The sequence below is a fragment of the Urocitellus parryii genome, chromosome 8 (assembly GCF_045843805.1).
Source record: "Urocitellus parryii isolate mUroPar1 chromosome 8, mUroPar1.hap1, whole genome shotgun sequence".
Lineage (NCBI taxonomy): Eukaryota > Metazoa > Chordata > Mammalia > Rodentia > Sciuridae > Urocitellus > Urocitellus parryii.
In genome coordinates this window covers 50,495,563-50,511,422 of record NC_135538.1, presented here as the reverse complement: position 1 = coordinate 50,511,422, position 15,860 = coordinate 50,495,563, and the positions used below count along the sequence as shown (strand labels likewise).

The window sequence follows — 15,860 nt, the reverse complement described above, 5'->3', positions numbered from 1 at the left end:
ATAATTTATAAGGAAATATTTTGTTCTACAAAATAATCTGGAACATTTGCTAATGAGGTATAAAAAGGCATATTAAATTTTAAAAATTTAATCTATATGTGGCAATATGTAGGCTTCTATCAGATAATCATTATAGGGCAAACAAGATTCTGTATTCCTGAATAGGAAAATAAGATTAAACTATAAACATATTTATAATTTTTAATGCCCTATACTATCAGTTAAGATTTCTCTTGGGAAAGAGAAAATAAAGCTTCTTTGGCTACTGTTAACAAATGTACTATAAATGTTTATACTAAATACTATGAAAAACTAAATTTCCAAGATAAAAGACCAAGAATAGTATTACTTTGCAAAGGAAACTTAAAAGCAAACACTAAAGAAAGCACATAACAGATTAGTTTGTCTTGAAAACAAACTGTTCCTACAAATCACTTCCTTAAATGATATGACTAAAAATAATGTTAAAGAATCAAAGTGGAGACTATAGTAATTGGAACAACTTCAATAGACTATTAAATAGCCAGTGAAGAAAGTTATCAAGCTTGGTAATGTTTTATTTACTTATATACTGGTGATTTGTAAAATAACAAATAGTACTGTTTGAAAATATGTACATTTATTACAAAATCAACTGGATTGATAAAAAAGCAATGATACTTAAAAATAATTTAAAACATAGTATAAACAAGTTTTTTATAGAAGAAATACAATCTCTTTAACAGTTATAATAAAGCCTGTCTCTGAAGTTAGTGGATATTACATGGAAATATTTATATTTTATGTTCTTCCACTCCTAGTATATACTTTTAAAGAATCAATTTAAACAATATCAAAATATAAATTATAAATAAGTATAAAAAGTATATCTGTACAAGATTTTTTTTTTTTTTTTTTTACCAAAGACATGATTATTGGTGTACAAGTATTAGGCAATAAATAAAGCAAAAGCAAATTGTTAAAGAACTCTGTTCTCTCTATTTTATAAACTGCTTATAGTGAAGATAATGGGATTTACTAATTTCACACATTGGTATCAATGAATTGTGATTAAACAGAAACCACTCTTTTTTAGACAATACTCTGATATGAAAAACAAAGTGAATTTTCTAAATCACAAAAATGCTAAAAAAAAAATGTGAAATTAGGAAAAAGTGACAATCATATTTCTTGGTTTCTTCTTCACACAGCTACTCTTAGCCTAGGGAAGTCCTCCACAGGCATGCTCTTTGTGGCATCTAGTTGGTTATACTCCTGGATAAGAGCTGACAAAGATGACACAGCTTCTGTGAAACAGCTCTCCTCCATCCCTTCAACCTGTAGATAGTGATGGAGGTGAGCCTATAAATACAAAAGTGGGTAACAATTACCATTCCAGGGACTTTAATACATATAACTGTCCTATAGGTAAATACTGTTAAAATTATAGTATGTTCAGCTTCACAACAGAAATGAGAACTTCAGTCAAATATTTTGCCTAAATCCTATACACTCAGGAAATACATCTCATTTAGAGTAAGCTTCTCCACTTCAGTTATAGTCAGTACAATAAAATGGTAGATGAGGTTGGTCCTTATTTGTAATATGATACACCTAAAAGAGCCACAACAAACAGCTAGGAAGGTGAATGATTACCTTTTTCTTGTAGAGCCTCATGAATCTCTCTCTCAGTTCCACAAAGGTAGGCTTCACGCATGTGTTATTTGCTAAAGCTAATAATGAATGAGAATGGCCCACAGGCGGTACAGAACACAGGCTGGTCTTCCAGCCTTCTTGATTCCAGGAGACAAAATGTAGAGAAGGTTTTAATCTGAAATACAAAAAAAAGGTAAGAACTGAGATACAAAAATATCACATGATGGTAGTGCACATTAAACAGAGTCATTACTGATGGTACGATTCTAATTGCTTAGTTTATAATCTAAGTTATCCTTTTAAAAAAAACTATTAACAGTATCATGGGACAATATGATAGGGAGCTAAGAGACATTATTAGGAAGACATTAATTCAGCTATGATGGTGATTGAAAAAGCTAGAAATATATCCTTTAAGATTAGAAATCTGGGCTGGGAATGTGGCTCAGTGGTAAGTGCTTGCCTAGCACGTGTGAGGCACTGGGTTCTTTCCTCAGCACCACATACAAATACATAAAGATATTCTGTCCATATACAACTAAAAAATTTTTAAAAAAAGATTAGAAATTTGAATATAAAAAGAAATGAGGGTATTATAATTTTGTAATTCAATGGAGTAGTTTTTCTAATAATAAACTGTCAAATAGAGTATAAAACACAGAAGCTGTGCAGTAATAGTGTTGGTAATAAGAACAATATTAGGTACAATTTTTGAACACTTTCAGAACATGTATCACATAATATTCATAAATAACAACTTTGTACTATTACTACTCTTACATTACACTTAAAGAAAATAAGGTACAGGAAGGCTAAGTAACTTGTTCAAGGTCATACTTGAGGAAGTGACATCGCTGTAATTTGAGGCGAGGTTGTTTTAACTACTATGTTACACTGTTCCAAGCAGTACAAATAAATTATCTTGAAAAATGGAAACCAAACCTTTCAATATTTCTGCGAAGATCTGAAATCTGTACATTTCCTCTAACCATGAGAGCGCAGGCAAGATATAGGCTATGTTTGGGATCTGCTTGAATTAGTTGGTAATCTTTACTAAAGGCATCTGAAAACATCTGATCCAACCTAGAACAATAAAGAGTCACTGTTTATTAAAAAAAAAAAGTTTTTCAATTTATTATAAAATGAGAAGATAGTCATCCATAGGTAAAAAATAATTAATACTATACTAAAATTAGAATATATACCATGTATTCTAAATATATAAAATATCTATCATTCTCTCAAAGCAATCTTGATGGTAAATATTAGGAATAATTATGTAACATCTTTTTCATTTGTTTTTTAAATCTTTTTCAGTATATTGGTGATTTTAGGTAATTACAAAATGTTGAGTAGCATTAGTTCAATGTGGTAGTGATTTCTGAAACTTGTATCATTTTTGCTCAGTTGAACATGCTTATCTAATTCAATAGTATCACAACTATTAAAACTAACGGAAGCTACATTAAGACCATTATTTTGTAAAATACATCATAAATAAATTAATTATTAGGAGGAAACTATCAAAGGACAATGTGATGCTCCTATGCAAGATTAAACTCTGTAGTAATGTTGCTAAAGAGGAAGACTTTAAACTGAAGTCTTGTGTTTGAAGGATAAAAAAAATATAGGAATGTCTTCGGTTAAAAAGAGGAAGAAAAAGGTAACTGATAGTTTGTATCTAACAATGTACAAATTCTAGGTCCTGAACTGACCCCACTTTAGTTCTTAATTACCATTTAACTCAATACAAATATGATGAGATTACTGAGATTAACTCTAGCCAGACCTTTATGTGCTGAACCTACAGAATAAGTGGGAAGAGTTGCAAAAATCTGTGCTATTTATTTATCTAGTATTTATTATATATCCAGGCTCTATTTTAAGCACAAGAGAGCTAGCAGTGAATACAGTAAAAATTTCCTGGGCTGAGGATGCAGCTTAGTGATAGAATTTTTGCTTAGCAGACACAGGGCCCTGAGTTCCATACATCCCCAGCATCAAAACCAAAACCAAAACCAAAACACACCACCTAAAACAAAACAAACTTCTTGCCCTAATGAAGATTATGTTCTATGCTGATTACTCCACAGAAGGAGAGAGGGCAGACTCCTTAAAAGGGCTGGTGAGTTTTGGGAATTTCCTCAATCCTTTAATTATGTTCAAAATTTTGGAATGCATGTGGTTTGAGCATTTTTTATAAAGTTGACTTATAGACATTACTTTAGAGATTGATACTCAGAAGAAGTTAAGAGCCCCCACACAACAAGCAGGCTGACACATAGGTTATTTTCTTGTAAGATTCAAAAACTAGTGAGGAACTATTATAATTAGTGGGATGTGTGTCCACATTAAAAGTGTAAATTCTACTTATTAAATATACTAATTTAATATGCTGGGCTGATAGTAGTAAACATTCAATGATCAACATATTTCATACACTGTATATGGTACATACATGACAAGGCCATTATAATCCCATGCAGAAAAGAAATTCTACTTGTTAGTTGGTACAACTGGTCGGTTGCTACTGGCTCAAATGAAAGTTTATCAATGTCACTTATAATATTTCTGCACCATACAATCATTTTCTTGCCAGAATCTTAACTATAAAAAGGAATCTTTAGTTTTATTATATATTCCAGGCTCTGGAATCTATACATACTATCTACAGAGTTTGGCAGGACCTTTTTCCTTTCAACTGTAAATGCCAGCGTGAACTTTTCAGGCTCATCATCACTGTACATGATAAGATTACCTTAAAACCACAATGTCTGTAAATAAACTGATGTAAACTTTAATTTTAAAACTCCCAAAAGCCTAAAAATTACACCATTGGATTTAATTTCAAATAGTTTGATATTTTTAAATGATTACTTCTAAACAAGCATTCATCTAATGAAAAAATGGCTGTTATCAACTGTATTTTATACACTTCTCACAAACAAAATGACATAACTACAATTACCATAAACTTTTCTCTTAAATTTTCTTTAAAAGTATGTAAAGTTTTGAAGAAACTGAAATTAAGTTACATCTTACCTCCGAGGAGGAACGTTAATGTCTGCCAGTGTATATAGAGGTGTGAGGCTTGACACAAGATAATGAAGTTGTGGAAAAGGAACTAAATTCATGCTGATTTCATTAATGTCCATGTTAAGGGATCCTTCAAACCTTGAAGAGCTAAAAGTTTGACATTAAAACAATGAGAAAACATCTTAAATTTAAAAACATACATCTTTTTAATATAATTTGACTTATTTGGCAGGCATTTTCTCAAATATTTTGTACACTCTTCTGTTTGGATATAGCTCTTTTTCTGGTATTACTGAAAGTATCACAAATAATTGTAAGGATTAATTAAAATACAAAATATAGCATCTATAGCAATTCTTATTTCTAGATTACCTAAAGTGTAACTACATACTATTAAACCTGCTCATTATACAGAGTATTTTATTTAAAACAGACTTTAGGTCAATAATTATTGTAGAAATTTTAATAATTTTTTTAATATACTTGATTCATTCTACAATCTGCAATACAATAATGTTGAATAAATCTTTGAGATCAAAGTTATGGAAATCTTTTGGATCAGCTAACAAGGAGCTATATATTAGTAGGTGGTGTAAGAGATTAAAATGTTCTATAGAAAAAAAATCTTAATTTTGTTTGTAACAAGTACTTCTCCAGTGCATCTACCATAAAATCATTATTATCAAATACCCACTAATATTTCATAAAATGTACTTGTAGAAAGCTGCTTCACAATCATAGGAATTAAAATCTGATCTATCATTCCAAGAGACAAAAATATAAGATGAAAGAATATAATAAAGAAGTTCCCACAACTTATAATAAAATCTAAATCTACAAAAATCTAAAACATCATCAAAAGCATAGTCATGTTTTTAGACAGGGTTACCTTGTTAGGTTAAGCATCAAATTTGCCACAATGTTGTTCATTGCATCAAAGGGCCTCTTGTGCTGCTTTTTAAAAGTCCCAGCACTTGAAGTAATCAGACTCTTGGGCTTCACGGTTTTACCCAACTTTCCAGAATTCACCATGAGGTCAATTTTGCTAATGATGTCAAATAAAGACTTTTGAGAGAAAATTTGAGAGACTATTAAGAAGAGTGGACACAGATGAGCTACTAGGAAAGAAGAGAAAGAAAAACAATTTAAACTCTTTTTTTCTCTTAGAATGCTTAATACTGAAGAGCACACGGTTCATGTAAATGCACGAGCATAATACAGGTGTAAGTGTACATAAACTTTGTCCATAAGTTCCAATGTCATTTCTTACTTGATTATCAATGGGCAACACACAGTCTGCATGCTCATTAAGTTCCTTCATTGCCAAGATGCTATTATAAGGTGAAGTTATGACATCATCCTCACCAGAAGGATAAACTGAAGTCACAAATCTGTATACTTCTGGGAATTCATCTTCAAGCACCTTTAAAAGAAATGTACCAAGTCCAGATCCTGTTCCTGAGGATTAAAATTTCAAAATGAAAATAGCAATGAATGATTCAGAATATAATTGTGAGGAACTTGGAATTTTTGTTTTATTTGTAGAAATAATTTTCAACTTATTTCTGTGTGATTATGTATTAGCTAATCCAATTTCAGATAAAGGGCACATGGGTAGTTAGACTCAAAGTCCTGAATTCCATCTCTGATTGTGACTATGAGTTTGGGATAGCTTTCTATATTTCACTTTTTCATATATCTAAACCATTAGATGTCAAGAGAACTGAACAGTGAAAAATTCAACTAAGACAGTATTCAAAGTACACTTAATATCAAGCAATTTAGAAGGGAAAAAACCCTATCTTGACAGCATTGGTATAGTATACATACAACCTTAATAATGAAGAAAACTGTCATGCTATTAAGTAACTTAAAAAAATGAGTCAAGCTGGGTGCAGTGGCACAGACATGTAATCCCAGCTACTCAGGAAGCTGAGACAGGAAGATCGTGAGTTCAAAGCCAGCCTCAGGAAAAAGCGAGGTGCTAAGCAATTCAGTAAGACTCTTTTCTGATGCATAAATTACATTTATATAAATTCAGATTTTTTTTTCTTTTGTGGTACTGGAGATTGAACCTAGAGGTGCTCTACCACTGAGTTAAGCCCTTTTTGAGATAGGGTGTCACTAAGTTGCCCAGACTAGCCTTGAACTTCAGATCCTCTTGTCTCAGAAATTTTTAAGAACTTTAAGAGAAAGTTAGGATCTTCTAATTGGAGTTTTTTAAATGGTAGAATGTGAACTATTAGTGAGTCATAAACTATTTATTAGATTATTACTCATATTTTTCTTTTCTTGAATGAGGAAGAAGAATCAATGCATCACATATTACAAGTAAATATGGTTTTCTGAATCTTTTGTTTCAGTCCATGTGTGTGTGTGTGCATGGGTGTGTGTGTGTAGGGAGTGTTGTGTTAGGATGTTAAATGTATTTCTTTTTATTCTGGTTAAAAAAGTTTCATGTCATTGACCTAACTTACGCAGATAAATATGAAAAGGCTATGATGCTAGAAATACTATATGAAAAATATTTTTTTAGGTAGTCTTTAATAGCAGTGTAGGGAAGTGGAAACTTATATATTGTGGCTAATATAAATATATACAATATTGTAGGAAAGTATATTAATGATATCAACCAAAATGAAAAAGTTCATATTGGTCCCATCTTCCTTTCTGGGAATATTGCCTATAGCTATAGTGGCACAAATGTATTATACTAATTCAAAGATAAAAGTGTCTTGATTATGATGGTCTTCTAAAGACATGGTTACACAGTAAATACAATTTTAAAATGCCATGACAGTGAATAAAGACATGTCAATCATATATAACGTACTGAATATAAAATCAATTTCAGCTTGGAGAGAAAAAGTATGGAATTTTAAAAATCTGTTAATCCTATTTTAAAATTAGCAAATTATATTCTGTTTCTAATTTATGAAGCAAGGAAACAAAATACTTCAGTTCTAAGTTACAGGTGTGCCTGGGCAAAGAAAGCTATGTAGATCATATATTTCTAGTTTAAGTGCATTAATTACCATGTAATAGACGATTTAAAGAAATTAACGGAAAGAATTTACTTTTATTTTCTTATTGGAGATGAGAAAATTGTGGAGGTGATTAAAGAAAGTATATTGATGCTGGGTATAGTGACACATACCTATAATCCAGTGTGGAAGGCTGAGGTAGAAGGATCATTAAGTTTGAGGCCAGCCTCAGAAAATTAGTGAGATCTTGTCTCAGGGAAAAAAAAAAAAAGGTCTGAGGATGTGACTCAGTGGTTAAGTGCCCCTAGGTTCAATATCTAGGACCAAAAAAAAGTATATTGATATTCTCTGGTAAGTAAATATAATGTGCCAGAAATGCTTAGTCCTGGTTAGAATGTAAGACTGAACAAGCAAACTCTGAGAAAAAACAAGTATTCCCCCAAAATGCTTATATACTGAAATGTGGCTGAAAATTTTATGAAAGAAGCTAAAGATAAAAGAAAAAAAATTTCCAATTTAGCTCTGTTGTCTCTTAAAAAGGACTTAAAAACAAAACTCGTACTAGTAACCCAATTTTACAGAATTTTAAGGTAAGCTGTAATGTACAAACATTCAAACACACACATATACTCTAAATAGTGATATGTTTATCAAGCATAGGTCTGAAAGCAAGACTTATGTTTGCAAACTGAATTCCCATTTGGATTTTAACATTGTTATAGTCAAATGAGTGAATAACTTTACCTCCTCCCATGGAGTGTATTATAAAGAAACACTGCAAACAATCACAGTGCTCTGCCGACTTTCTGAGTTTTTCTAAAATCTGTTCTTGGTAAAGACTGCCAAAAACTTTGTGCCCCACAGCCCTGAAAATAAGAGTACAGATTTAGGAAAAATAAAATCCTTGCATTTATTACTTTCTGATTTTATTATTTCTGTTCTAAATAAAAAGATAATGAAAAAATTTAAAAACATTTTAATTATACTAAGTAAAAATCTATTCTTGCTTCGGTAAGTCATACTGCATTATGTTGAAGATACTAGATAGAAAATTTTATATATATTATTTATGTATAATCCTCAAATATCCTAATATGATAACTCATAAGGAAAGGGTCCTAAATTATGGTTTTCTAATTTCATCTTCTCAACTTTTCTCTTGAGATATAATAACAAAATAAGATTTTAATTGCCCATTTTTTTGTTTCCATTTAAGGTAAGTCAGACCTGTATGCTAGGAGACAGGTCTGACTTGTATCTTTGTATCAATTCTATTAACTCTGACCAAATGGAGAACTTTCAAATAATGAAAGTAAGAAAACAGCTTATAAAAGTACTTTAAACTTCTGTTACTACTTAGTGTTACATAAGAATAAATCTGTGCAGGGCATGGTGGCATACACCTGTAATCTCAGCTACTTGTGAGGCTAAGGCAGGAGGATGGCAAGGTTGAGGCCAATCTCAGCAACTTACTGATGAGACTTTGTCTCAAAATAAAGCTGGGGATGTGGCTTAGTGGTAAAGTGCCCCTGGGTTCAATCCCCATTACCACACATACACACAAGTTAAAAATTAAAAGGGGCAAAGTGCCCCTGGGTATAAGCTGGGTGGGGTTTAGGGGGTTACTGGGAGACTTAATTTACAAAGAAGAATTTAGAAAATCAGTTTCCCCCCCCCCCCCCCCCCCGATTCATTTTTTTTCTTAAAAAAAAAAAAGGTAAAAGAAACTAGGTGTAAAAGTAAATATATGTGGCTTTGAAGCATTGTGAAACACCATCATTTATTACAAAAAAGAAGACAGGGCTGAAAGGCCTAGCTCTGTCTGTAAAATAGTATATCTTGCTTTCATATCAGCGGGACCCAACCAAATAAAGAATGCTTAATTTTTTCAGATAACATTCAATGTTTATATAAAGCATATTCTCACCAGTTATTTCCTGAGCCAGAAATATCAGTGATGAGCTGCTTGCTATCAAATACATCTCTCAATGGTCCCTGAAGAATTTCATTCACTACACCTTCTTCCATGTCAATCAAGACAGCCTAAAAAAGAGAAATAAAATAGGCATTTCCTTTAGAGTTACTTTCTCTGTCAATGAATTTATTAGCTGTAAATTGCATTATTCCTTCTATAGTTTAAGTTTAATCAAAATCTTTCTTTATATAGAATCTGTTAAGAATTAAAAAGTAATCTTACCCTCCTCTAAAGATAGACTTCAATTACAAGGTTGATTCTGAACTTTTGTCCTACTCTAATATGCCAACTGGGGGAAAAAGGAACCCAATAATCATTGCAACTGAATATCTAACCAGGTCTTAGAAGTATAGAGAGTAACCTTAACCAGAAAAAGTTCTAAACAAACACAGGATGCAGCCATGGTGTTCTTTATGCATCATGGCCCAACCATTCAATCCAAATGAGTAAAGTCACTATTATGTGCAAAAGTCAAGGCACCAGACAGATATCAAACATGACAAGAGGGTCCCTTTCTCCAAGTAATTCACAATCTAATTCATTATCACAAAATTTTACAATACTAAGAAGAAAAATATAAAACATAAATTTAAGCATAGAAAGAAAAAATAGGACAAAAATGCTGAAAGGAAATATGGCAAAATGTAAGCAGGAATAGCTTGGCAGTAGGATTATGTGTCCCCTCTTCCCATTTCCTTGTACTTTACTTTCCATATACTTTACGGTGAGAGCTGGGGGTGTAGCTCAGTGGTACAGTGTATGCTTAGCACATACAAGATCCTGGCTTCAATCCCTAGCACCCAAACCAAAACAAAATAAACCAAGAGAAAAAAAAAATCACTAAAACCAAACCCAAATAAAAAACAAAAACAAAAAAAAAAGCTCTGTGGTAAAGCACCCCTGGATTCAATTTCCAGTATTTAAAAAAAAAAAAAAAAAAAAACCAACCCCCACCAAACTGTAAATTTATGTAATTAACTATGCTACTTACTATTGTATGTACAAGTAAATTATAGAGAATATTACACAGACTATAAAACCATGTGTTATAAATGTACCCCTCTTATATACAGCAATCATTATATATATACTTTACATGCATAGGACTACATAGGGTTATGTACTGGCAATTTTAGGGATTTTTTGGGGTGTTCCTGACAACATGCAACTCTTATCTTACCTGCTTGCTTTAATACCTTATCAACCACAAGAAGGATTTTACTACATGGGCAAATTGTAGCATTATATATTGTATCAGATTATAAAGGGAACAAATCAGCTTATATTGGTTTTGTTCCAAAACAGATTTATTGGGATGATTTGTGAAAAATTATTAAAGGTACATGAATCTCACTCTTGATTACCTCACTATCTGGCAAGGGAAGCAATAAGCAGAATACAAACTGACATTTAGGCCCCTCTTAGTAGAATCATTGCTCTAGTCACTTGGCATTAAAATCTTTATATATCTCTTTCAATCTTTCCTTAGTCACATCAAGTCCTTGATTTGTTTTTCCTCTGGAAATTAATTAAATCCTGAGAGTATTCTGGGTTCCTCAATTAGGCATCCAAAGTCTGGAGTCACAACTGTTCTAGGACTTGGAATGTTTATATTTCCTTTCAGAGCCACATGGTAATAGACTTACAGCCTTTTCCTAATTGTAATAATAAGATTTACGAAATTATGAGTATTTGTCTATTAACCTGAGATACTGGACACTATGGAGGCACCCAAGTACCAAGTTATCTTGCAAAGTCTGAACTCCTCAGTGATCATAGCCACATAATACCAGAACTTCCTAAGTAGAAAATGGTAGAGTTACAAGTTTCAAGTTTCAGCATGCTGATTACATTCTTTCCTAATAGTGCTTCTTCCACCTCCCACCTTGCTCACTGATAGTGGTTGGAAAGAGGTCAAATTGGGAGTAATCCGGGAAATGTCAAAGTCTCTATTAAGGTTTAGATTGTGATGCTGGCTCTCTCTACACCATTAACATCAAGTTTAAGCCAATTATTCTAACAGTCTACAAGCATATTATCTCTACCTTAAGTTTTGCTTTCAAGGACATCAGAGATCAAAGGAACAAGAGATGGTTTCCAGATGCCATACCACTATAGCTCTCCAGTATTTCTGTCATTATACCGGGTCTGAACCCTTAGCACCTCAAATTCTTCCATAGCATTTAAACTACCATTCTTTCTGGTTATAATCAAGATTGTTGATTACTAATCAGCAATCAGAAAACAGTTTGTACAGAAACAATCACAGAAATGCTGGAATGAGATTAAAACTGTACATATGGTTTTTGACTCAAAACATTTTTATTCAGGAGAAATTATATGCTTATGAATTTATTCACTTTAATGTGGATGGATCCATGTTTTGAATTGGTAATAATCCTGATCAAAATTAATTTTCCATTATCTTTAAATGAAAAGTTAACTTGTATTTATTGCTTTACATGTTCTTAAGAGTTAAAAAAGCTTTTTTTGTTATCATTTATCTAGATATGTATCTCCCCTGAAACAATGAAACAAATTGCTATATCTAGTGTTTAAGTATGAAAATTGCCCTTTATTGTTTCAGGTGGACACAAATGTCTGCTTAGTTTTATTAATATTAACATGGCTTAGTAATTTTTTTTTTTAAATTTCAAGAAGTCAAACTAAAACTTTATGGTCAAATTAGAGAAACAATAGTTGTTTTGAAAAACACATGGAATGTCAAGCATATATATATCTTACTCGTGCTTTCAAAGAACGTATTTTCCCCTTGGAAATGCTGCCACCACCACCAACCACTCTGAAAGGAAAAAAATAAAAAATAAAAAAGGTCATAAGATCTTCCATGGCTAATAATGTGAACTTCCATATATACAAAAAGGCTAGTTATAGGCCAGGCCTATCTCTTATTAGGCTGAGAAAGTGAGAAACTATTTCCTTAGCTTTCTTTATAGTTAGGACAGGCCATGTAATATAGTTTCAACCAAAGAGATAAAAGGATAGGTATTTTGGGAAGTTTTTCTGATAAAAAGAACCCAATGGAGCTGGTTCCAACTTTCTTCCTTTTTCCTGCCTCAAACATGACTGTGGATGTGATTCCTGGGGAAGAGAATGCATTTTTTAGTCATGAAGTAATAAACAGGTGGAAAAAAAGCTAATATACCAAGAATAGGGAAACATATGGTATCCAAGCCTTTGAGGCATTTCACCAGCCTTTGAAAATCCTATTTCCAGATTTCTTTGTGAGATAAATGAATACCCCTATTGATTAAGCTACCATTAATGAGGTTTCCTATTGCAGTCAAACACCCATTAACTGATATACCAGTTACATACCTTTGAGAAACTAAGACTGTTCCTAGAATTTTATATTGAAAATGTTACTGAAGTACTGAAATCGATAACCAAACATTTGTATAGGTCAATAAAGACAGTACACAAAAAGCAGATTATATGAAGGGAAGCAGAGTTAAATGCAGATACTACAGGCCTGGAATTGGTAAACTGCCATCCTCAGGACAAATCTAACTAGCTGCCTATTCTAAAAGTTTTATTCAAACACAGCCATACCCATTTATTTGTGTACTATTAATGACTGCATTCATGCTATAAAAACTCTGGAGTAGCTATGACACGCACATTATGATTTATAAATTAAATATTTACCATCTGGTTCTTATGGACAATGTTTGCCAACTCCTGGTATAAGTTTCTATCATGCTATTAAAAATGTATAATTTGATAAAGAAATGTACATGAAGATGTGGCCTCATTTTTGAAAAAGATTTTTTTGGTATCCATTTGTAGAACAGAAGCTTCATGTGTTGAAAGTATACAGAAAGAACAAGGTGCTCTACCCCAGCCCCCTTCTTCTCCCCCAAACTTGATTTTGGGAAAATAAGAGTGTTTTCAGGTTAAAGTATACAACACACAGAATATATGAGTTCTATTATATAAAGCATTAAGAAAGAAAAGCTCCCAGGCTGAGTCTCAACTATGTAATATAATAAAACTATTGTCTATCAAGAAAGAAAGGGGTGAGAGTAGGAACTTAGTTAGCTAGGGAAGCATTTGAAAGAAATATTACAAAGGCAGATTTGAGCTTCCTAATAGTATTTAGGGGAAAGGATGTTCTGGGCCACAAATAAGATGGAATCAGTCTTTATAATAGCTATTTCCATATACTAAAGACAAATGATAACAGTCATTGATCCTCAGCACCACATAAAAATAAAATAAAGATATTGTGTTCACCTTAAAAAAAATAAATAAAAAATAAATATTAAAAAAAAAAGATAACACTCCTAACTTCCTTTAATCTAATTCCATGGTCACTAAAAAGCCTTCCGATTATCTGGTAGATTTCCTACAAAAGAGAATTTGCCTGTGATAAAAAAATGTGAATATCATTTCTCTGAGTTATAGTTTTTCCTTGTCCATTACTACACTTTTCACTTTCTTTCTTTTTTTTTTTTTTTCTCAGTTTGGGTTAATCTGATTATACTGGAGAGCAATGGATCCATTCTCAAGGTGCAAACAACAAGGTTTCTGGTTTGCGTGCCTGAGCACTAGGCCCTAGAATTCACTAACAAAGTGAAGAGTAATTAGCCTTTACTAGAAAATAATGGTTCAAACACTGAGACAATTAATTCAGACTAGAACTAGAGTTTTTATTGAATTAAAGACTGATATTGAGAATAATTTCCAATGAAAGTCCACCACAGTTAGTTTTGGGAAGTACTTTGAAAATATATAAACTTAATGATTAAACATTAAAAGCTTATGGACATATCCTGAATATCAAATTCCTCTTTCATATAAAAGATTTATGATACATATATCCTTCATTAAAGAAACAAAAGTAATGTTGATTACAAGCAGTTTACACATCTTTTCTCCTTTTAGCACATTCTATACTTAGAGCAATTATTCCTGATCACAAATCATATCAAGGAAATGTAAAGAATACTTTCAAAAGTTAGCCATTGTTAGATGGATTAACAAGATACTCTCAGGGAAAATTTCAGCTTTAGTGAAAATTTATTTCAAGGTTAAGCTAAAAGAAACACACCGAAGGTTCTTTCTGCTCCTCAATAAAGCCTGAAAAGGAAATTTGTTGTCCTGTTCTGCAGAATACAGAAGAGTATTAATGATAAACTGAGAATGTTTTCAATGAGAAAAGCAAAAAAGCCAGAAAAATTTATAGCTATCAACTGTTTTTATTGTCCTTTAAAGAATTCTCTCCTAATCTGCTGACACGAAAAGAAAGGTTCATCATGCTAAGACTTTAATACCATCTTACCTGGTATCCACATTTCTAAAGAAGCTGCTTATTGCCTCATCATAAATTCCTTTCTAAAAAGAAAACAAATTATAGAATTTAAGTCTTGCCTCTTGTCCAAATAAAGTCCTTTCAATTTTAATAATTCTTGTTATTAAATGATGCAATGGCTAGTAAATGGTCATAATAAAATGCAAGCATCATAAAAACGTTTAGATTGATTCTCTGACTTCTGTAGTCAATGCAAAGAAATCTATAGGTTGAGTTCAGCAGGCGGTCATGAAAGACTTCTCCATAGAATTGGAGAGTTTTCTCCAAAAATCAAAGAGTTTTCTCTGGATTCTTGGTGATCATTTGACAAGTGGACTAGTTAATAATCACATGTGTAACCTATATTATAAAGTACTTTCACATACTTACTGCTCTTTATAAGAACACTAAAAAATTGGAGACCCTGAGAATCAGGAAAATTTTTATGACTAAGGTTTCTGGCCAGTGTTTATTTAGACTGGTGTGTGTCTAATAGCAACATACTTTAAAAAAAAGTCACATTCTTCACTGACAAGATCTCATATATCCAGATAAGTGCTCAAATAAAGCATTTTCTGGTTTTGTTTTGCTCTTTGTGACAGGCAAGGGGGACTCGGCGGGTACCAGTACCTGGTTGACCGCGGCGTGCTCCCTCAGGGCCAGGTCCCAGAAGCAACAACCGATCTGGTTTCCGCACTGGCCGACTGCGACCAAAGAGAGGAACAAAAAGAATGAACGTTAGGTAGGGAAACGACTGTTAAGCTCTACGGCGACCGAGTCCCCATGCTCCGGTGCAGCTCACCCTGTACGACCACCGACTGGGTCATTTTGGAAGGTAGCCTGCCCCGGACACCTTCGAACCCAATCCCGCATTCTCATTGGTCCGCAACTGCTCCTCACCAGGGGGCAGCCGTAA

General features: G+C 32.6%; 1 protein-coding gene across 1 annotated transcript; it reads right to left on the bottom strand.

Moving 5' to 3' along the window:
• Nucleotides 1-441: 441 nt before the first annotated feature.
• On the bottom strand, nt 442-15,829 carry Tube1 (tubulin epsilon 1). The gene is made up of 12 exons (XM_026395084.2): nt 15,747-15,829; nt 15,575-15,648; nt 14,936-14,988; nt 12,376-12,433; nt 9,583-9,698; nt 8,400-8,521; nt 5,942-6,129; nt 5,561-5,736; nt 4,678-4,818; nt 2,578-2,718; nt 1,636-1,810; nt 442-1,341 (listed from the first exon to the last, which is right to left on the bottom strand). The coding sequence occupies exons 1-12, from the start codon at nt 15,769-15,771 to the stop codon at nt 1,183-1,185; spliced, it is 1,428 nt and encodes a 475-aa protein (XP_026250869.1). The 5' UTR covers nt 15,772-15,829; the 3' UTR covers nt 442-1,182.
• Between the last annotated feature and the right edge of the window lie 31 nt (nt 15,830-15,860).